Source organism: Cygnus atratus, chromosome Z (assembly GCF_013377495.2).
Source record: "Cygnus atratus isolate AKBS03 ecotype Queensland, Australia chromosome Z, CAtr_DNAZoo_HiC_assembly, whole genome shotgun sequence".
In the NCBI taxonomy this organism is placed as follows: Eukaryota; Metazoa; Chordata; class Aves; order Anseriformes; family Anatidae; genus Cygnus; species Cygnus atratus.
This window is the reverse complement of record NC_066396.1, coordinates 68,608,361-68,631,277: the sequence shown is the minus strand read 5'-3', so window position 1 is coordinate 68,631,277 and position 22,917 is coordinate 68,608,361. Positions and strand designations below refer to the sequence as shown.

Sequence of the window (22,917 nt, the reverse complement as noted above, 5' to 3'; positions counted from 1 at the left end):
TTCTGCGGACAGCCAGGCCGCCGGGCTCCCCCGAGGGGCGTGAGGTGATTGTCGCAGCGGGGCCCTGACCCGACCTGCGCAGGGCGCCGTGCCCGGGGCCCTTGAGGAGCGGCACCACAGCGAGGCGGCCGCTCTCCGAGGGCCGGGGCGGGGTGCGGGCGGCCGGCCGGGGGACAGAGGCCCGGTCAGGGAGGAGAAGGCCGGCCCGCTCCGCCGGCATGCCAAGCGGGGAGGCGGGGAGGCGGGAAGCGAGGGCAGTCGGCCGCCATGCCGCCGCGGCCGGCCCTGAGGGCGGCGGGGCGGAGCTGGCCCGCCCCTGCCCCGTCCCTCCGGAGGCTAGCAGCGGGGCAGCAGCGATCGGTTCCTCCTGGCTCCCCGGTGAGTGCGGGGCTCGGCGGGGGACGCCAGGCCCTCCTTCGGCCCTTCTGGAAGCCGCCTTCCCCGCCGCCGAGGCGCCCCCTTTCCCGTTCGGGTGGCGGGGAGGGCGCGGGACATGGCGGCGGGCAGGGGTCGGGCGGCCCGGGGGCACCCGCCCGGCTGCGGCGGGGCTGAGCGGGGCTGAGGAGGGTCCCCGGGGTGCTGGGGGGCTGAGGAGGGTCCCCGGGGGCCTGCCCGGCTGCAGCGCGGTGCCGCCGGGAGCTGCTGTGGTGGCAGGGCTGAGAGGAGGACGGGTTTGTTTTGGGGGGAGGAGGGTGAGGGGGAGAAGTTAGGCTGCCCTACCGTCATCCTGGTGTAGCTGTTGGGTTATTTTTTGTCTGTTGGAACAACGCTGGCCTAGCCTACTGATATTTCAGCGGTATCTAAGTGCTACAGGAGAGTGCTTAGCGTGGATATAAAGCACACGGCAACTCGGCTGTGCAGTGAAAATAAAATAAACCCCTCCAAAACCCACTCCAAAACCCGCAAGACGCAGAAAGGATGGAGGAAAAGCTTTAGAGGGTGGGAGGAGCAGGGTGAGGGCGAACCCTGTGTAAAGGTGAGGTTCTGAAGGTACAGGTGCCCCGTAGCAGCTGTCAGGGTTGAAGCTCAGAGGCAGGTATTTGCATTGCCCAGCCTGGCTGGGCACTGTGGCCGTGGAGATGCTGTGTTCCGGCCTCTGGATTAGGTGTCCGTCCAGATTAGTCCCTCCATATCTGTTCAGTATATTGCTGTGTTTCATAACACCACCGCGGCTCTCTCTTATTTATTAACTGGAGGTTGTACTTTGATATTTAGTTTCCAGCTCTGAAGCTAGAGTGGGTGCGAGACGGGGGAAAGATGTAGAGATCTGGACTTCAGTATGCTTTAGTATCAGCAGGAAACTTGGACTAAAACAGAGGATTCTCTCACCCAAAACTTGAAATTGAATTAATATCTCTGAGCACTCCAGTCTGTTGCTATTGTTCAGACTGGCTTATTATCAATCCACAATACTGCAGTAAAGGAAGACCACCCCAGAGAAAAATATTAACACTGGAATGTTTATTTAGTACTGCTTTGCTTAAAAGCAATTGTGCTCCATCAGAATGCCCTAATAAACTTCTGGGGATTGTTAACTTCTTCAAAGGACATAGGAAGAATTTAATGTGCATAGGGTAGGAAGTGCAGCTGACTCTTATGCCCTACAGGATCTGTGGTGTGTTTGAGGAGTTATTTGGAAAGTACTTTACTGATCCTGGACTTTGTAAAATAGAGAAAATTCCCCTAAAGCTTCTCAGTGTTTGAAGGAGTCTGAGCACTTAGCTATAGGGATGCTTTACAAAGTATGTATGAGTATAGCAGACTAGTGCTGAACCAAAGACTGTAGGTCTTTCAAACTCTATTTCTAGTCATATGACACTTGTAATTTGGCGCTTTCCTCCTCTCCTGGTTCCCTTGAATGGAATACCAACCAATGAATGATACAATCCCACTCTGGTATTTTTTAATGAAATTTTTATTGTAATTGTGGAAGAGCTTTCACAATGATTACAGAAAACCACAGAATAAAGATTATTAATATTTAAATAGTAAGAATAGCAGCAAATCTCTTTCACTAGTATTCTTCAGCACAGACTCTCACTGCAGGCTTTTGTCACGTAATAGCTGGAAGTTTTCTTCCTTGCCACAGTAACGGTCCACTTCAGATCACTGGAAGGGACTGAACTGAAGAGTGGTCCCTTTCCTTTTGAAACAGTGATAAGGTAAAGATGAGTCTTCTTTTTTTTTTCCAGTTTGTCCTGTTTGTGTGAATAGGAGGTAAGAATTTTTCAGGGTTCTTGCCTTTAGTCTTGGCCTGGGGATTGGTTAGCTCACTCAGAAGATTTCCTCCGGGTATTTGGCACGTCCTCACAGGAATTGGGACATCCCACAATTTTAGGGTCAGGACTCCAGAAGCTTGTGAAATAGGGTATTTAGTTTTGTTTTTCCCTAGCCTTTTTACAGAAAACCGTTCTGAAAAAGTCATTTGAATTAAAAAAAAGTTTGGTGGAAACTTAATTTTGTTCCCCTGGGAGCTTGACTAGTAAGCTCTAATAACTGCTGGTTGGAATTGATGAAATGTTATCAGATACCGAGTTGTTCTGCTTGCAGACTGAAACCAAGGTGTTTTGAAAGTTGGATTGATTAATCTACATGAACAGTCAAATAGCTGCGGAGATTCTAGGCAGCAGCTTTTATTGTGAGAAGACTATCTTCCAGTATTTCCAGAGTGCAAAGGCCTCAAAATTAAGGGAAAAAAAAACATGACGCCAGATTTATTTCACAACAGTAATAATCCTTTCATCAGCTCTTCATCCTGAAAGGACTCCTTCCACCTACATATTTTTGATTGCTCTGGAACAGGTCAGAGTTGCACAGAAGGAGTCCTAGGGGTGCAGAAACAGCAGTTTACAGGGCTGGTACGTTGCTAGTGGAACAAGTAGAAGAGGGCTGATTCACGTTACTCTCATTTAGTTTCCACTTCCCATGCACTTCTGCAGTCATCCTTCCAACTTTCACGCGAGCCTTTTGAAACAAACAGACCAGTAATATGTCTTTTAATCCTGCATACTGAAATTGAAACCAAATTTCAGACCAAGCATTTGTACGTGCTTACAACACTGTATTTCCAGCCTGCTTGCAGTGCTTCCATGTTAGCTTGTTGGTGGGAACGTGTTCCTGCGTGTTCCCCTGTATTTTTTTTACTAACACTGGAAGCTGCTTCTTTGTTAAAACTAGTCCATGCTGCGTATTTATTAATATATAGTCTAAAACTGCTAACAGGGGAAATGAGCAGCAAGTTTGTACAGAGGTAGGAAGTCGGTTAAAGTTCAGCATTACTCTTTTGGGAGAAAAATAAAAAAAAAAAAATTAAGGCTTTATTTTTCAGCAGTAGCCTCCAGATAGGCTTCCTTGTGTCATTACATGTAATACTGCTTGTTTTCCTGCAGGAAAAAAAAAAAAAAAGTCTCTACTTTTAACTAGGACACTCACTGGTGAGTCTGCTGACACAGCGCTCCCTTAACACTTATGCCTGCTTACTTAGGATCTGGATTTTTTTTTTTTTAACTGTAAGGTTAGATCACATTCCAGAGGCTGTCTGAGGATCCTAGATATGTGTGCTTGTGTGGGTCATCAAAAGCTGGTGAGATGCACGCAAGAGAAGCGTTTCAACAGTCCCTTGAGCAGAAAGTGAACTAACTGTGCCAAGTGAGGGAGGAGGAGGTAGCATTTGGCTTTCTGGAGGGATGACTTGGAGTTGAGTTTATTATCCACATCTTGAAACTAAGCACTCATTTAAACTTACAGTTCACTTGGAGCTGGAGTTTCTGTAAAAACCAAAGCCTTGATTTCGCAAGCGTGGTCTCTGAACTAAATTTTCAGTTCCTGCATATGCACTGCAGCGCTGTTAACGACATGAAATTCTCAGAATGCTTATGATAGTCTGTGAATTATGTAGATTATAGGGATATGCAATTAGCAGCCTTTCCAGTGTGCTTGAAGTACATCACATTGTGGTTTTGAGTAAGTATGTACTTTAGTGTTGCAATCAAAGGTTTAGGCATTAGGAGCAAGCAGTAAAGTCAGTAATCCACAGTCCCATTTGTGTTCCAGTACAAAGTTCCTTTTGAGCCTATAAATTGAAAAGGGTACCCTGAAAGTTTGTGTAGAGTCTTAAAAAAAAAAAAGGAAAATCCTTTACATATTGCTGTATTTTCTTCCAGTGCACAATAATGAAGTGGTTTATACCATGAGAATACTTGCTCAGTTGTCAAATTGCCAGTGGACTTCTCTTTAAGGATCTATGTAACTGTGGACTTCTCTGTGTAATAGAGATAGACAAAGATGTTCTTTCTTTCTCAGGTCTCTGGTAGCAGTGAAATCTGAGTACTGATGATTTACATCAGTGCTGCACTGTATGTTTCTTATATAGCGGCCTTATCTGTCACAGGTAGAGCAAGTGTTAAATAGTAAGAGCTTCTTTTAATCAGAACAAGAAACCTGTGTTTATTGCAGCTGTAGCTGTACTCATCTGTTCTGTGTGCATACAAATGTAATTATAGCTAGATACATTATAAAACAAGATGCTGCTTGTTCCAGTAGTGGTGTACTGGTGTTGAACTTTGTCCAAGTTCCAGGGGCATTTTTTTTTCAATATATGCCAAGATAGCAGAAACATTTTCCTTAAGCAACTTTATATTTCAAATATTTTTTCTACCACACAAATATCTGTACTAACTTTTTTTCTAAACTGTCTTGAATTATGGATGGATTTACTTGCCAAAGAATTATTACTGCAGACACCTGACTCATGCTGGAGAAGCTGTCTTTCCATATCAAACACGTACACTTCTGTCAGCATGCTTAGCATGGATATTTTCAGCTAAGGTAGGTGTATGCAGGGCATGTTGCAATTCCAACAGGACAGAATTTCCTACCTGATGGACCTGCTAAGAGATCTTAGAACAGCTTGCATTGGAGGGGACCTTAAAGACCATCCAGTTCCAAACCCCCAGCATGGGCATGGACACTTCCCACTACCTTCCAAATCTTGGTTCATGGCTAAGAGATCTGAAACTCTGGTAAATTGAAAGAAATAGTCATCAACTTTTTTAATTAAGGCCCATTGCTAAGCAGAATTTGAATCCATGAGTAGAGCTATGTAAATTGTAGACATTCATTTTCTGCTGGTGAACAGAGGTTTCAGAAATGCTCTTTAGCTGTGTGTAGTTCTCAGCAATGCCAGAAATTGCATGCTTAATATTGTTGTGATGGATTTACAACTCAGTAGTGTATTGCTCTGCAGCAGCCTCCCTTAGATTTTTATACGCACATACACATGGATGCGTGCACACAACATGTCAATCTGTTGAGTAGACAAAACTAAAGGAAATAATAGCTTGTTGGGGCAGGAGGGGGACGATGATCACAACTGAAGATGGTGGAGACGTGGTCAGGTTCAGCACAGGTGGTAGGTAAGTGCTGTATTTTCTAAGCAAGACTTGAGCGATCCGTGTCTTCTGCCTTTTTCGCATCATCAGGCAAGGACTTTTATCGTAGCAGTCCTGCCAGCTCACACACCCCCTTTTTCCAGTTTTCAGTTGGATGTTTCTTCACAGATACCTGTCATACTTGCAGGTCTGAGCCTCCAACCTTTGCGTTCGCTGAGTGTAACCACTTCTGGTGTCCTGTAGGATGCCTAAGTTAAACTGCTCCTTTGCTGATTCTGTGCTAAGTCATTTTTCCCAGTGGGGACAGAGGATGTAGCTGCTGTCCAGGGAAAGGTCTGTTTCAGTCAGTCAAGCCACCAGATGTTTAATTTTATGAGGAGATGTTGCAAGTGATCCCTGCCTGTTAATAATGGAGGCACCTTTGTATAATTTGTAAGACAACAACCAAGAAACCAAAGATGGATTAAAAGAGACAATGGTGGTGTAGACATGTTCTTCCCTGAGTGAAATGCATCTGTACTAAAAAGATGAATGACTGTGCCTGTTTTGTGCCTACATTATGACTTCATGGTCTGAAGTTTAGACAGAAGTTCCCTCATCCAGGGATTTTTTTTTTTCATTCTGCAGGTCAAACAAAATAAATGTGCGTTCTTGGTTGGTCCTCAGGCACTTCAGTAATAAGTGATTATTACTCTTCAGGAGTCTTTTGTTGGTACTCATGTAATACAAAAGAGCATGCTATTAACATATATTTTAGCATAAAAATACTACAAAAAATACTACATAGGCTAAGGTTTTCTTGTATTCTGGATAGTGAGAAATAAGTGTCTCCCTTGAGATCCCTAAAAAATCAGAACAGTATGGTTTCTGGTATTAATCTTGTTCAACAAATGAAAGTAAGAGCAGTTATGTTTCAATATGTATATATAAATATTTTAGTGGTGAAGAGATTGTTCCTTTTAGTCTGATTAGCTGTATTCACTTTTTACTTTCAGGCTCTTCTGCAGTCTAAAGAGAGTAGAATAGTATGCTAAAGTTTTATTTAAAGTGGAATCTGTCATCAAGTTCTCTTCTATAAGTAGTGCACCTCTTTCTTCTCTATAGTCTGCGTGAAATAACTTCTGCAAGTGCAAAACTGCAGGATACATCAGGGTGCTTTTTCAATTACATCTGTTTCACTAATATTTCAGCTTGTTGAGTTTGTTCCAGGTTGCACTGCTGCTTTTAAAGAGGTCTGAAGCAGAATCCAGGATCCACAGTCAATTAAGAACGTGCTTTAAATTATGCCCCAATATACTGAACTTAGTCCTTTTCCAGTTGGTGTTGTGATGTGACTAGTACTGGGTTTATGTTGTCAGAAAAGTTAAATCAATCAAAGATGTGAAAACACACACAGAATGTGTTTAAATCTCATGTGAATTTTCTTTAAAAAGAAAGCGAAATTAAGTTGCATGTCTTAATCCTTTTTGAGGATCCACGTGAGACTTTATCATCCCTTTAATGTATTTGATTTAGTTGATTAACTTTGAAGAAAAGAAACAGAGACATAGGAGGATACAGGTACCTTTTTCCTTCTGTCCCCTTGGGGGGGACAGACAGTGTGTACTTTGTATGTGATGATCATCCAGCCACGTGGTCTTCACGCTGCCACAGAGGTCCGGATGCACAATACAGCCCATGGGCATATTTGCCCAGGTCTTTTCTTGCAAGTGAATGTCTGAGCACTCATGGTAAATGCTGAGTGTACTGATCTACTCAATACAGATGGTGTGAGGAATGTTACTGTACACATACTTTGCTAGTGTGAATCCTTTGTTAGAATATCACAATACAAGATTTTGTTGCTGGAGGGATTTGAACCCTCCTGTGTCTTATCCGCTGATACAGTATGGAACAGCTGTTTTAGCCCAGGGTTTGTTCTCTGCTCTGAAGGGCAAGTGTTACATGCATGAAAAACAGCTTCCTTTTTTATATTTGGAAAGCTATGACCTAGTCCAAATAAATTTGCCCCTCTCGGTATTCATGGTTTCCATGCTGATGCTAAGAATCCTGCACTTTTGCTTCTGTGGGGGAGAGAGAGAGAGCTGGAGCTGGGAAAGCCAGAACAACAGGAAAGCCAGAAACCACACTCCTATGCGGTGAGCTGATGTGCAGTCTATGGGTAAATTCTAGATATTCTCCAACAGGAGGGAGTTAGCACAGCGCTGAGCATCGACATCCGTATGACAAGCTGAGTGGGTAACAACATCAATAGTTGGGGAGTTTGGATTAAAGGATGACCAGCATTAATATGAACCTGATTGCCAGTGCTGGCAGAATGGTATTAGCAGGCACAGGGAGGGCTAAAGTAAGGCCACTTTACCTGGTACACTTTATACGAGTCATGCATCCCTTTGAAAAGACTTAAGTAATGAGAATATGTGTCTTGGCAGATGATATTTGGAGGGGAATGAATAAAGAAAGGAGTGTCACTACTTCAGTAAAACACCTCAGTGAAGAATGTGAAATTTGCCATGCTACAAAAAATGGCAGATTTTTATTGTTAATGCCTAGAAACGAAACATCCTTACTCCAAATCTGACTTTTAGGATGTGGTCACAAAGACATGGATTCTGCGTGGCGGAAGGAAGCTAGCTGAAAGCTTGACGGCTTTTGCCTATGTCGTTGGGATTGTGGCAGTCTCCTGGCTCGTGATACTTTTCCTTTCTCATTCAGTTAATCTTCCTCTTTGTGTCACACCTCAGAGCTCCTCTTGCTCCTTTCTCTGTGTCCAGATCCGCACAAACGCGGAGGAAGGGGACTGGGTGGAAGAAGAAAGCTGGGGCTGCGGTTATGGTTGTCTTCTAAGGCCGTGTGCGGTGCAGCTCATGCGGGTGACTTGTGGCTGTTGCCCCGAAGACCCTGAGTCCGTGCACCCCTCTTCCTGAGGGCTGGCATGAGGAATCCCCTTCCAGATGCGGCCTCCACGCCATCCCCTTGCAGGGCAGGAGATCGAGTGCTTTCTGTGGGGCGGCTGCTCAGCTGCGGCTGTGCGCAATGCCCGTGGCCCTGCACACAGAGCCAGTCCTCCGCCGACAGGTGCTGGCTAACCTGTTTGCATATTTACCTTTCAGTGTCTGCACAGCCTGGATAAATACTCTGTGCCGCAATCACGAGTTAATCTGTATCCATTGCAGTGATTACTTAAGGTTTTGCTGGTGGAGTCAACCTGCAAAGTGTTGCTTCCTCACGTCTTTTTGGCCGGTCAGCCAGAGAAGAGAACACGTGTTTAGGCCTTGGTGACCTCCAGTCTGGTATATTTGTTTAACTAACTGATGATGGCAAAGAAACGCTAACAAGTCAATAAAGTGTCCATCATAAGATCTTGAACTCGCACAGGTTTGACAAGACACTGACTTAAAAGAGAAATGTTGCTGATGCAATTTATACTTACATGAGAATATGCGAACCGAATACAGTGGCCTTGTTAGGGTCATACTGAAGATCTGCTACACCTGTCAGGGAATACCTCAGAGTTTCCTATCTTCAGCTGCCCTTCAGCTTTCCCATGAGAAATGAGTGTGCATAAAATAAAGTTCTCAGGTTGGAATGCAGAAAATAAAATTCAGCAGCAGCACAGCTTGCAAGGAGAGGAAGGAAGCAGTTTATTTCAGTCATGCTCAATCCTAGAAGGACAGGGTTTGCTTCAGAAGAGGAATACCGGAGTAATTCATGCTGTTCAAAGAAGAAAACCAAAACTGGATGAGGTTGTATAAGGGGCTGGTATCTGCAAAGCTGGGATGAGGAATCTGAGAGAATAACTTGTAGACAGGAGCGTGAGAGGTGGTATGTTAGGCCCACTTGTTTCATGATAGGACAAATTCAAACACACGTGTAGCAGCTGGAGTTTTAGGGACACAATACAGGATCCAGTACATAATAGAAATGGTCTCTGACCTAATGCAGGGACAAAAAATCACTTTGATTTATCTGCAATAAAGGAGTAAGTTGTGAATGCTTAGGAGTAAACACTGTTCTCTGAAAGGTGGAAGCTTCTGTGAACTTCCAGATACAAGTTTATAGTTTACAGTAAACAGTGCCTCATTTTAACTTCTGTTGGTTTGGTGTTTGCACTCTGTTCATTTTCCTACCTTTCTGCCTTCTCTGGGCACTCTTTTTTTTTCTCAAAAAATTTCCCTTGTTTTGTGTGGCAGAATGCTGGAAATTGTCCTTTCTTCTATGCTATCTTAATGCTTTACACCCCAGACCTTCATTTGTCCTCATCTCTGCTATCTCCGTCCCAGCCTCACCTCTAACTTGGTTGTTGTCTTGGTAGTACATGGGATATGATTTGTGCTGAAGTGCTTTAAAAATTCTCCATAAACATATTCCACATACTAGAATTTCCTTAATGGTTAATGAGACTGATGGGTGAAATAAACTAATGCACTCCATGTCCTGGTATTCACTGTAACTAACAAATACTGGTCTTTGTGCAGTCCTTCACACCAGTCTCAAGCAAGGATGAGCATTTCAAACTGTGGTGGTTTTTTTTTGTTTGTTTGAGAAACTGAGGCAAAGAGAGATAGTCTTACGTGAATGAAGATAAGAGCAGTGTCTTGTGGAAATAGCAATTGGTCTGGTTATATATTTTCTAAAAAAAAAAAAAAAAAATAAAGATCTGTATATGTTTCCAGGCCAGGGGAGGAAAATTGTCCTTACTGTTAAATTGTTAGCTTGTTCCCAGGCATATGTTAGCCTAAAGCAGTGCTGCCAAAAGAGCCCTGGGCAGAGTTCAGGTGCTGGTGTTCTAGGAACTGTTTCAGTAGGTGTTTTGCATGCAACCAACTTTTCTGGAGATTGACAGATATTTCTAATTCCAGCCCTTCTATGCTAGATGGCCTTGATATTGGGAATATTCCTGTGTACTTTGATGTGTGTAAGTAATCCTAGAAGTTGTAGGTCCCAATGGAGGGTTCTGGCTACTGTACCATTAGGATAGCGACATCAAGAAGAGGTCTCAAACTGAAACGATGTTTAGAGTGGAGTCAGCTTTAATTTTCTTTTTTTGTGGGGACTCAAGTGAATCTTACTGAAATCAAGAGGACTCCTTGTTTCTCAGATAGTCAGTCAGAGTTTGTAGTCTTAGTGTGCAACATTTTCAGGCTCAAGTAAAAAAACATCATGTTTTCTGTTTGATTCAGCTTGAATTTTGAATGCAGATGCCTGTCTCTTCAGCTTTAGACTACTGCCACTTAGGAAACAGGACCACGTTGTTGTAGTGGTTTCTGGATCACAGAGGCACAAATGGTTATCTAGAAGTAGCCCCAAGAAGATGATAATGCAGACAACGTCAGTCCAGAAATTTGAGCTTCCTTTTTAAACCACACGGTTTATCACATGTTTTTACAATGCTCTTCCTGCAGACCTTCTGTCTCTGAGGGCATGTTTCAAGTAGATTGTAGGGAAAGGGCATGACTAATGTAGTCTGTGCAGTACCTTTTGTCTGGTATAGGTTTTGCATGTGGGACAGATATTTTGTGGGATTGTGGAACACGTCCTTTTTATGTGGGCAGATACTGTGAAAATGGCTCTGATTTTTTTTTTTCTTTTGTGTTTTAGGGACACAAGGTGTCTTTAATAACCATGAGCAACCCTTTTGTACAGATTGTGGAGCCGCTAGACCCTGAACAGCCCCTGAAGAAGTTCTTTAATCTGAACAAATTGGAAGATGTGAGATATGGTATGTTGACAACATAAAGAAAGCATTTGGTTAGCACTGATGAGCAGTACTTGAGAAAGAGACATTGCAACATTGGATGCTACTTGGTTTCTGATTGTACAGTCATGGAGAGAAAAATGTATTCAGAAATGTTTATTGAAACCAAACTTATAGCAAAATTTATTCTGGAAATTTAGGATTACAGAAGTGCTGGCAAGTTGACAGTTATTTTTTTCAACATGCTGTGCACACAAACTGCATGTTGCAGTCTTGTTTGTCCCAAGTGAATGAGGAGGACTAGCCAAAACCAAGAGAGCAAGTTTTCTCATATACTGTCCTGCCACTGTGAAAGGCTGGAAAGGACTTAACGCTGACAGGACTAAATCATCCAGAAGGGTTGTTCAGCTTTAAAAGGAAGAAAGAATAGAGGCTAGAAGAATTGTTTCTGAGGAGGCTTTTTCTCTTGGTCTTCTGGCATTACCTGAATGTACTCAGGTATATTCCATGTGGCACTGGTAGAAATAATACAATCCATGCCACTGGCTTTCTGAGTCAGTATCTATAGCATATATAACACAGCTGTCTGTGTTGGGTGTTTTTCCTCTTTCAAAGAGGAAACAGGTGATTAAGGAGAATTCAGGAAACAAACTTGGAAGAGGAGAAATGTTTTCTCTGAATGTAAGCAATACATATCCATTGCAAGCTCAGACAGGGTGTAAATGAGGAATGAATTAATGCTGGACTTTGTCTCTTAAAAGCAGAGAAGAGTCTGAAGAAACAGGCAAATACCTATATGGTATTACCAGTTGATTTATTCCGGAATCCTAATGTCCAGATTCTTTAAAAAAAAAAAAGGTGTAATTTTCACTGTGCAGAAGAGAAATGGAATAACTTAGCAACTGGGTGTAGTGGAATTGAAAACCAACCAACCAAAGAAGCCCCCACAAGTGTTTCTGACTAAGTGACTTCTGTGTCTGGGGAGCCCTGGATAGAAAGTTAGGACAGACTTCTCAGATTTTTGAATTGATATACTCTGAGACAAAATCAAACAGCTGTTATTACAATGAATGAAGAAAAGGAGGGCAGAGAAGCTTTTATTTTTTCTTCACACCTGTTGCTTGCAATAGAGCTGTCAGGACTGCTCTAATATTTTGTGTCATCTTATATAAGTATTTCTGACTTGAACTAGAAGATCAGCAGATGCACAGTCTTGCTGCAGCTCAGTTTTTCTCCAGAGATGGAGAATGAAACTGGTTAGACCATCAAATGTGTGCTTTCCACTTTGCCAGGTAGAAAATTTTGGTTTTCTGTGTTCAGTGCGAAGAGTGAGAGGAAACTGTAGAGAAAACGAGGTGAGCACAGTCTGTTTCCAGAGTAGAGTCACTGTGGAGGGCAGGGAGAGCAGTGGAAAGCAGTCCTTTCACCATTACTTTCTACTGTCTCAAAGGAACGGCAACAGTTAATCTGTTGTAGGAGTTGAGTGGAACGGGTCAGTTGGCGCTGATCTCCTGGCAAAGCTGGGAGATAGAAATGGGTGTCTGATAAATTGGAATAAAGCCTCGTCAGAATTTGAGGACAGCACCAGAGGAGCCATCTGCTCTGGGCATGGAACTCTATGCTTGTTTAGTTATAAAATTAGTCCCTAATGTAAAAGCTTAATTTGTTTCTTGCCTCTTACCCATGCAGCACGTCTGCCATTTTCTATTCGAGTCCTCTTGGAAGCAGCAATCCGTAACTGTGATGATTTCCTAGTGAAGAAGCAAGATGTTGAGAATATTCTCAATTGGAAAGTCGTGCAACACAAGAATGTTGAAGTGCCATTTAAGCCTGCACGAGTTATTCTCCAAGACTTTACGTGAGTTTGATGATCTCCAAAGCCAGGAAGAGGGGCTCTTGAAAGTCCAGCAGTGCTCAGCTTGGGGTGGAGAGGGTGAGCTAAAGGAAGGAATAGCAATTAAATGTTTAACAGGCATTTTTTTTCATCTTTCCTGGATGTGATACAACAAACAGACAGCACCTGGGGAGGCAAACACTTGTGTTAAAAGCACTAGATGAAGTACTTCTGGGATGGAGAAATAAGTATCTTTATGAAATTCTTGAAAAATGGCAAGGGAGAAAATGAGATGGATAAATTTGCATCCAAATGAAGGAATTCAGAGTTAAAAGGTCACTGTTAGTTTTTTTTTTTTTTTTTTTCTGGTATATTTTGCAGGGGCTCTTGCTTTCAATATTCTACCCTTTTCAATCCTCATTTATAACCCACATCATTTATTTTCTATTTTGAATCAGTATTATTCCAAATATATATTTTTAAAGACTTCTCTGCTTTAGAAAAAATAAATGTCTGCTTTTTCCCAGAAATGCCAGTTGAGATTTCTACCTAATGGACTCTGAAAACAAGGTGCTTGTATTGCAGTGGTGTTAATTTCCCTATGTCAGTGTGTAATAGTCCCTGATAGTTGTGGAAAGCCAATTTTCAGGTGGAACGGTAACTTCTAACTCTTTTTAATACAGTATTTGAAAAATATGTAGTATGAATATATAGTATAGTATGAAAATCCACTTTCCTTTGTACCTTTGCCCTGTACTTTTGTGCAGAAAGAGAGATTTCAGTTCATCTCTGGTAAGCCCCATGCTGCTAAGATGTGAATTGATTTTATTCCTCAGAACAGTAACGTGTCTTAACTGTCATACCTTCTGGTTTTCCCAAAGTCCCAACACAGGTCAAATTCTGAAGACATTTGGAAAAACTGGCAAAGCTTCAGTTGAAAAAAAAGTGCTGATTTCCTACCTTTTTTTTTTTTTTTTTGGCCTACCGGCTGTTGTTAACATTTGAAAAAAAATCGAGTACAGAGGAAGCCACACTTACAAGCAAACTTTGTTCCCTTTGTTACTGAGTTTCTTTCTTGCCCCTTAGTCTCCTACTGAGTTTTTAAAATCTCCCTGTAAGTCTGCAGAGCAGCTGCGTTCAAAAACAAGCTCTCGAACATGCCCCTGTGAGGGAGCTTTTGGAAAGTGCAGTCTTTGCCAGCTTTACAGAAGCCATACAACAATTACATTCACAGGTCCTGGATTAGAATTATTGAATTTCCTAGATCTGACTGCTCTGCAAATATGCTGAGTTCACGTACAAATGTAGAAGGATATTGTCTCTGTTTCTTTTCAATTGTATAATGTTTGTAACTGGCAAAATAACACTTCCTCTCACCTGCTCCCAAGCCTGCCCTCCCTCAAATCCAGCCAGGAAACATAATATAGCATCTGCTGTTTTTCTTGGTGTATGCATATTCTGGGACAGAAAAAAAACCTTCTTCAAACTACTAAGCAGTTAATTGTGTCAATGTTAGATAACATGGAGCCTGTTTTTGCCTTTTTTTTTTCTGTAAACACTCAGATTTTTCAAACTAAAATTCTGCAGGAATTACAAAGCTTTTTCTTTCTTGGTACTGTTTAGGCTGGAGAAGAAGAGGCTCAGGGCAGATCTTATTAATATATATCAGTACCTGAAGGGAGGTACGAAGAGGATGGAGCTAGTCTCATTTTAGCGGTGCCCAGTGACAGGACAAAAAGACTGAAAAACAAGAGGTTCCCTCTGAACATTAGGAAGCAATTCTTTACTGTGAGGGTGACTAGCACTGGCACAGGTTGCCCAGAGAGGTTGTAGAGTCTCCCTCCTTGGAGATAATCAGAGGCATGGGCAGCCTGCTGTAGGTGGTCCTTATTGACCAAGGGGGTTGGAACAGGTGACCTGTAGATGTCCCTGCCAGCCTGAACCATTCTGTGATTCTTCCTGCATTGTTTCTGTTGTAGTTAAAAGTCTTAATAGTGTACTTATAATGAGTTCAAAACAAAGTCTTGCTCCTTTGGGCTGCTCTTGCAGAGACTTGTTCTCCATAGGATACTGAATGATGCCAGATCCGTACAGGCATATCACAGAGCCATAGAATGGTTTGGGTTGGAAGGGACCTTAAAGCCCATCCAGTTCCAAGCCCCCTGCCGCAGGCAGGGACACCTCCCACCAGACCCGGCTGCTCAAAGCCCCATCCAGCCTGGCCTTGGACACTTTCAGGGATGGGGCATCTACAGCTCCTCTGGGCAGCCTGTGCCAGTGCCTCACCACCCTCCAAGTGAGGAATTTCCTCCTTATATCTAACCTAAATCCACCCTCTTTTAGTTCAAAGCCATCACTCCTTGCCCTATCACTGCACCTCCTGACACAGAGTGCCTCCCCATCTTTCCTGCAGCCCCCTTTAGGTACTGGAAGGCTGCTACAAGGTCTCCCCAGAGCCTTCTCTTCTCCAGGCTGAACAACCCCAGTGCCCTCAGCCTGTCTTCACAGCAGAACTGCTCCAGCCCCTTGATCTTCCTCCTGGCCCTCCTGGACTAATCTAGTCCAGGACTAGATCCCTAGTCCCTAGCCCTAGTCCCTCCTCTGGACTAATACTTCCACATCCTTCTTGTGCTGGGGGCCCCAGAGCTGAACGCAGCACTCCAGGTGGGGTCTCATGAGAGCAGAGCAGAGGGGGAGAATCACCTCCCTCATCCTACTGGCTACAGACAGCCTTTTTTTTTTTGAGTTAGCCATCAGCAAAATCAGATGCATTGTTATGCAAGAGGGTTTCCCAAACTGAAATGCACTTTTGAAAATACAGGTATTCTACAAAGGTGTTCTGCAGTCGCATCCTTTGTAATTTAAGAAGTGTGATACCCTGCTTTGCCAGTGAAACTAGCAGAAGTATGGCATGTACATCTCTAAATAGGGAGAAGATTCTCCTGTGCTTCACAAACCTTGGAAGAGGTGGTCCTTGCCTTAAAATCAGCTAAAGAAACAGAGAATGGAAGGAAGGATATTGTTGTTTTCTCCTCCACGTCCCCCATTTATTATTATTTTTTACGTGACTGGAGAGGAGACAGGAACAGAGCAAAAGAAGAGAAACCAGTTCAAGGTCCCAAAGGAATGCTGACTAGGACTAGTTTTCCAGAGTCCCAGCCAAGCATGTTAAAATGCTTCTGTTTTTTGGTTTAATTATGGTTTTAGTTTTTCATTTTTACAATGCTCAGGATGTAAATACAGTTCTGTCTCTTCTATTCTTCTGACTTCGTCTTCCCAAGGGTACCATCTCTGCAGCAGAGTAGTGATGGCGAGGCTTAGGGTAAGGCTATGGTTTGCTTCATATATGGCAGTAGACATCTATTCTGAGTCTCAGGACCTGGGTTGTGTTTGTTTTGTTTTGTTTTTGTTTATTTTCTTTTCCAAATTGTTTCACCTTTTCTAATTCTCTTTCATTTTAGTGGGGTACCTGCTGTTGTTGACTTTGCTGCAATGCGTGATGCTGTGAAGAAACTTGGTGGGGACCCTGAAAAAATCAATCCTATCTGTCCTGCTGATCTAGTGATAGATCACTCCATCCAGGTTGATTTTAACAGGCGGTAAGGACACAAATTCACTCTTACTTCTTAAGGTTAATTAGGAAGCTAGTTCCAATTACTGGTAGTGTGATTGGTGATACTCAAGCATTTGGACCCTAGCAAGTGATTAAGTTAAACTGTTGTATGTGTTGCTGTTGTGAACAAAATGGATTTTTTATTTTTTTTTTCTGTAGAGCATTTCTAAGTAGCACAAGCCTGGAATAACTGTTACTGGAAACAGGCTCAGTCCAGACCTGTGGTGATCACAATTTTCCATAATAATATTGCATTATTATTAGTTGTTCAGAAATAACTTTTTTCCGCATGCACTTTTTGACCTTGTGGGCCTTTTTGGAAAGGACAAGCAAGACTGTCTCCTTTCTTCCTTATTAATATAAGAATAGACCTGAGCTGCCCTAACCCAGCTGTTTGCTAGTTTAATACCTCCACAGAGAACACATTGATTAATATGGTCCCCAAAAGTACAGGAAAGCATAATGCTAATGACTCTTCAGTATGCAAGAGACAGACAAACACTTACTAGACCTGCAAGTAAATACAATACATAGGGGTCCTTTTAACCTCCATGGTCTGTAAACGTGTACCTCCCAAAATACTCTTCAAAGTGGATCCTGCAATTACATGTTTCCTGGTGGTTTCCTTCCATTTTCCAAACTTCTGAAGTATATTGGTCTGCTAAAATACTGTGTATTTATTTCCCCCTGTATGAGATGGTTTTGAAGCAGGCCACTTAAATTATGGCATTACAAGGAAGAAAAGTAATAGAAGGTGGAAATTAAAGAACATAAAGAACATTCTGTCAGTGCCAATATTTCAAGGCCTCTTCAGAGTAAAATACTAAACTTCTGAGCAAAAATGTATCATAAAATCTACTTCATAGAAGAAAGTTGCCAGAAAGATTTTAAATGTAACCTTTTCTTACCTTTTTTTTTTTAAACTGTAGACTCATAAGGATACAAATTCATGGGTACCCTTTCATAGCTGATGAGAGAAAAAAGGCCAAAAAATTTTGACATACATTGCTGTCAAAAATCAACTCCTTTTAGTTTTTTTGAAAGTGTTGCATCTAAATCTTAACATAGCATTAAGGATTTTAGAAATAGACTCAAAATTAAAAATAATTTCCAGACTGATCTCTGGGGTAATGGGCATTCTAGCACCAATATAATAAACTAGAAGCCTAACCTTTTTGGTTTGTAATTGGTATCTGCATAATTTTTAAGATGGGAAACAGTGGCAAACAGGGAAACGTGGGAAACAGTGTATTTCTTTCTGAACAAGGTATGATTTCATCTTTACCACAGGATGAAATCAATTATTTTGATCCTTTTTCTATGTATTGTAGTAACGTTCATTTTATGTTATCATTACTATCCAGGACTCTATTTAGTTTTTTGCAAATAACTACTTCTTGTTTTAACCGTATTTTGATTCTACCTGGGCCTTGTATATACGTAGACAACATTGGCCAGCCCCATGCTTCAGTTCTTTCTAACACTAAGTTAGGGAGCTGCTATAAGTGGAAAGTTTGTTAGCCCTGTCTGTATAGAAACACGGGGACTTCAGGAAGAACCATACAGTCACTTACCAGTGATAGCCTCTATTTAACCAAAGTAGCATGGCAGTTTTGTTCTAGCTCCCTTTACTACTTTGCTGATTTCTCTAGGTTTAGGTGTTGAAAACTTCACAATGGTGTAATGCGTAGTCTAGGTCTTCCCAAACTACAAGTTTCAGGCCTACCACCTATATAATATGCAGATTAGCATATGAGTTGTTACCAAACTTCAGGTTTTACCTCTAAGACTTCTTAAATGCTATAGGCAACCTACACTCTAACTGCCTGTAGTTTACAGCTGGAGTGGGATTAAAAGATGAGATTGATCAACGTTTAAATTAGCTAATAACTCTTCTTTCACGTTTTGGGTATATGTGACAGTACATAAATATCAGGTGGACACTTTTTGTTTCTTTTCTATCAGCTGATTATTTTTCACTTCCAGATCAGACAGCTTGCAAAAGAATCAGGACCTGGAATTTGAAAGGAACAAAGAAAGGTTTGAGTTTTTAAAGGTACAGAAAGAGTTGATCTTATTTGCACATCCAAAGATGGAATGAACAAAACTTGTTCCAGTGCTCATGTGTGTTGAAAACTTTTGATCCGCTTCTTTCTGTTTCAGTGGGGCTCTCAGGCTTTTAAAAACATGAGGATTGTTCCACCAGGCTCAGGGATCATCCACCAAGTGAACTTGGAGTACTTAGCAAGAGTGGTGATGGATCAGGACGGCTACTACTATCCAGACAGTGTGGTGGGCACAGACTCACACACTACCATGATAGATGGCTTGGGAGTGCTTGGCTGGGGTATGTGCAGTAGCTTATCATGAATAGTCCATTGGCTGATTAAGCTGTTTTTCAGACTGTTGTGGGTCGACCTCAGCTGATAGGTAAACCCCACCCTCAGTTGCTCACTCGCTTCCCCCTCAGCAGGATTTGGGAGAGAATCAGAAGGGAAAACCGAGAAACAAAATCATGTGCGAAGATAAAGGCAGTTCAATAAGTGAAAGGAAAAAAATGCAGAAACAAGGCATGCAAAAGATGATCACTTTTCACATACCATTAGCATACTGAAGCCCAGCCAGTTCCCAGGCAACATCTGCTTTAGAAAATTAGAAGGGAAGTTAAGTATTAGCGGATGTCCGTTTGTTCCTTAATCATTTAGTTAGTTCCAAAGTGTTGCCATATCACAAAGTACTGAAAAGGCTCTTTTAGGCTGAAGGTGCTGACTGAGTCTGAATAGGTTAAATATGGCCAGGGAGGGAGCTGAGGGGAAAAAAAAAAAGGTATGGTCTGATATCAGTAGTCTGCAGCATACTTTTTACAGAAACAAATATAAGTAATTCCTTTTTTGCTGCCAGTGGCAAACTGCAGCGTTTCGATTATTGACTAAATACGTAGGTCTGAAATGAAAGTATTTGCAGTCATACTAGACATGGTAGCAAAAACCTGAGCTGAACTTCTGATTTTCCTGTGGTGTGGTCATAGGAGCACTATTGAAACAGATACTGTACGAAAACGCAAGACGTGGTGCTCTTAAACAGCATATGCTAGTTGTTCACAAAGATCCTTGTCAAGTTCTGAATGGCACATGTGATGCAAGGAACTGTGGGTTTTCTGCCCTATGTATGCCACTGTAGAAATACTGATTGAAGCATCCTGTCAAGGATGGAACAATTTCTGCTGACCTGGTTATACAGATGCACACAAGTTGACTTTATTTAAAGCCATGACATCTTTGAGATAGGAGATGTCTCTTTTATCCTGTGTTTGGCTGCAGCTTGCACATGGGACCATCATGCTCAGATGATGTTGCAAAATACCAGTAGCTGCTTGGAAGAGTAAGCCTGTAAACTTAGCCTCGTGTTGCTCCAGAATTTGAAAAGTATGGCTGGGCATAGTCCATAACATACATACTCAAAGCATGCACTCTTGAATCCAGCATTTCTTGCTAATGGCTGGTAGTGCTGAACTTGCTTTGTGCCCGTCCATGGTAGCCAGACAGGTTTGCCCACCAGCTTGACTGTGTTGACAGCTGGCTCACCACCATCAACTGAGAGGAGTCATGTGACTGGATCTTTCACAGATTTCTCTCTTTAACTGATGTAGGTGTATCATTTTGCATAAAATAAATTGGAAATTATTTTTCGGAACCATTAAGTGGGAATAATGATAGGAGTAGCAGTTTGGCATGCATAAGCAAGTATTACAGGCAGTTTTTCTAGCTCAGTATTAAGTAAACTAAACAAAACATAGAAGGAGGTTTAAAAGTGCAAGATAAACATGCAAGGGACTTTCTACAGGCAAAGAGTTATAGAACAGATGCTTAATGCCTAATTAAAATCATGTGAATAAGAAGCATCGTGTTTTTAAGATTGTATGTGACTATGACATCTTCTTACTTAAGATGAGGTAGTCACCTGAACAGCATTCCTCTAATACAGAAGGTGTGCTTACACAGTGGTTCCCACCTGCACATGCCAAAGCCCTGTTGAAACTTAACAGACTTACAGAAGATTGTCTTAACAAGTAGCTATTTCTGTTAGTATTCTTTAGAACAATCTGTATCCTTTAGAGTCATAGAATAGTTTGGATTGGAAGGGACCTTAAATATCACCTAGTTCCAAACCATCTGCCATGGGCAGGGAACAGTCTATACCCATGACGCTAGTACTCTTTCCTTCCTTTGAAATAACTTTTCAGGTTTTATTTGATAACGAATGGTTGTGGTCTGTAATACAGTTCACAAACAGTGCACCATGTTTCAAGCCATATCAGGGTTTTTGTTCTTTGTTTATTCATTGCATGGTTAAGTCATTAAATAAAACTTTTACATCTCTTGTTGTAAAAGCCAAGTCTCCTCAGAGTGAGTTACTTAGATTTATCTGAAAATCCATCTATTAGCTGAGGAACAAGATTGAAAATGTGAAGCCAAAGGAAATAAAAAAGGCCAACCTTGCAAAAACTGGAAAAGGATGATGAATGTCTGTTCACAGAGGGCTCAATCTATCTTGCTGTGTGCCTTCTTCTCTTTCACACCTTAAATCAAGAAATCAAAATAAACGTATCTCATGGGTATATTTGACACTTCTCTATCTTTTGGATGGTCTGATTGTGTAATTCTGTTGCATCCAGGTGTTGGTGGCATTGAAGCAGAAGCAGTGATGTTGGGCCAGCCAATTAGCATGGTGCTTCCTGAGGTGGTTGGTTATAAGCTGTTAGGAAACCCACAGCCACTGGTAACATCCACTGACATAGTGCTCACCATTACCAAGGTAATGAACATGTCTGCTGTTTTATTGTTTTTGCTGGAACCTGTGCATGTACTGTAAGACAGAGCCACTGTACTGCATACTTAGGAGCCCTCTGTGTACTTCCATGTAGTCATTTTGGTCTTTTTTGTTACTTTGTTTTTTAAGCTTTGTTGCTCTGTGGGTTGGAATCAACTGCCCAAAGACAACTGTGAATTTGCTATGCAAATCTGTTTCCCAAAAGCCAGATAAAACAGAACAGAGAGCTGATAGCTCACGGCCAGTTCAATTCCTCATGTGCAGACCTATTTAGGAACAGCAAAGCTTGTAAAAGGTTCTTGATTCTTTATCACCTCAAAATAAGCATGTTGACTCTTCATTTGAATGCCTTGCTTAGAATAATGTAATGTAAAACCTGAAAACAGAAAGTGCTGCAGTCTGAGTTCTTTGATTTACAGGTGTTTAGCTCACATGCTCATAATATTTTTATTTACTCTGTGACTTGTGACCGAATTAAGTGTATTACTGGGTCAGCAGTACTGTTGAGTGGGTACTTATATATTCATCCTAGAATGCTGGCTCTAGAAAGAACCTCCAGCTCAGGAAAGTTGAGCTTCTGAGTTCATCCAGGTGTTGTATGTTTTCAAACATTTGCAGTTTGATTTGTGTGCTTGTGCAGCTGGTTCCTCCTGTTTCTGGAAAAGGAGACCACACTTTTCGTTCCTTGGAAAGTCATCTTAAGATAGACACAGTTGTTCAACGATAGACTCTAGTTTAATTGAGAAGAAGAGCAAGTTCGAAAGGAATACATCCCTGTGTTGTATCTTATTATTGAAACTTCATACCTCTGCATCCTCATCTCTGTGAAATCTCTTCTAAGGGTTCTATAGCTATTTGAAACCAGGAGACTTTGGCAAACTAAATCACAAAGTCAAAAGCAAGATTTCATACCTTACATACACAGGTCATTTGGTACCTAGCAATGACATAGTCACTGTATTTTTATAACAGCACCTTCGCCAAGTTGGAGTTGTGGGTAAATTCGTGGAGTTTTTTGGTCCTGGTGTAGCCCAGCTGTCAATTGCTGACCGAGCCACCATTGCCAACATGTGTCCAGAGTATGGAGCAACAGCTGCATATTTCCCAGTGGATGATATTAGCATTGGGTACCTGGTGCAAACTGGTGAGTTGTAAGAGAAATTAAAGGTGGGATTGAAAGCAGGGATCCCAAGTCTATATGGTGCAGTAAATGACATGGTCGAATCGGGTGGAGCCTTATACACTTGGGTGCTTTTTAATCCATATTTACTTTTTCAAGCCATTTATTGCTTAGCATCCATGTTTCTGAAGAGTCAAATTTTAGATTGTTTTCCACCTATCTGCTTAGCGCTGCTTGAACCTAGACTGTCCAGATTACAGAAGCAATAACCTAAGCTTTTGTTTTACAGAAGCAATAACCTAAGCTTTTGTTCTGCAAAAGCCACCAAGTCTGCTCAGTTGCCTTGTTCCTAGTGAGTCCCTAACATTTGCACCAAAAGAGTCTTTTTTTGCAATGTATAGTGTGAAATAGCCTTAGTCATGCATTTTTACT

At 41.8% G+C, this 22,917-nt stretch overlaps 1 protein-coding gene across 1 annotated transcript in view; it reads left to right on the top strand.

Annotated features, from left to right (window-relative positions):
• Window positions 1-252: 252 nt before the first annotated feature.
• Window positions 253-22,917, top strand: part of ACO1 (aconitase 1) — a 37,039-nt gene continuing 14,374 nt past the window's right edge. Inside the window, exons 1-8 of the mRNA XM_035562967.1 lie at window positions 253-378; window positions 10,992-11,112; window positions 12,778-12,946; window positions 16,384-16,521; window positions 18,522-18,591; window positions 18,699-18,882; window positions 21,211-21,350; window positions 22,338-22,509. Of these exons, the coding sequence (XP_035418860.1) occupies window positions 268-378; window positions 10,992-11,112; window positions 12,778-12,946; window positions 16,384-16,521; window positions 18,522-18,591; window positions 18,699-18,882; window positions 21,211-21,350; window positions 22,338-22,509 (1,105 nt within the window). The 5' untranslated portion in view covers window positions 253-267. The remainder of the gene's footprint in view (window positions 379-10,991; window positions 11,113-12,777; window positions 12,947-16,383; window positions 16,522-18,521; window positions 18,592-18,698; window positions 18,883-21,210; window positions 21,351-22,337; window positions 22,510-22,917) is intronic.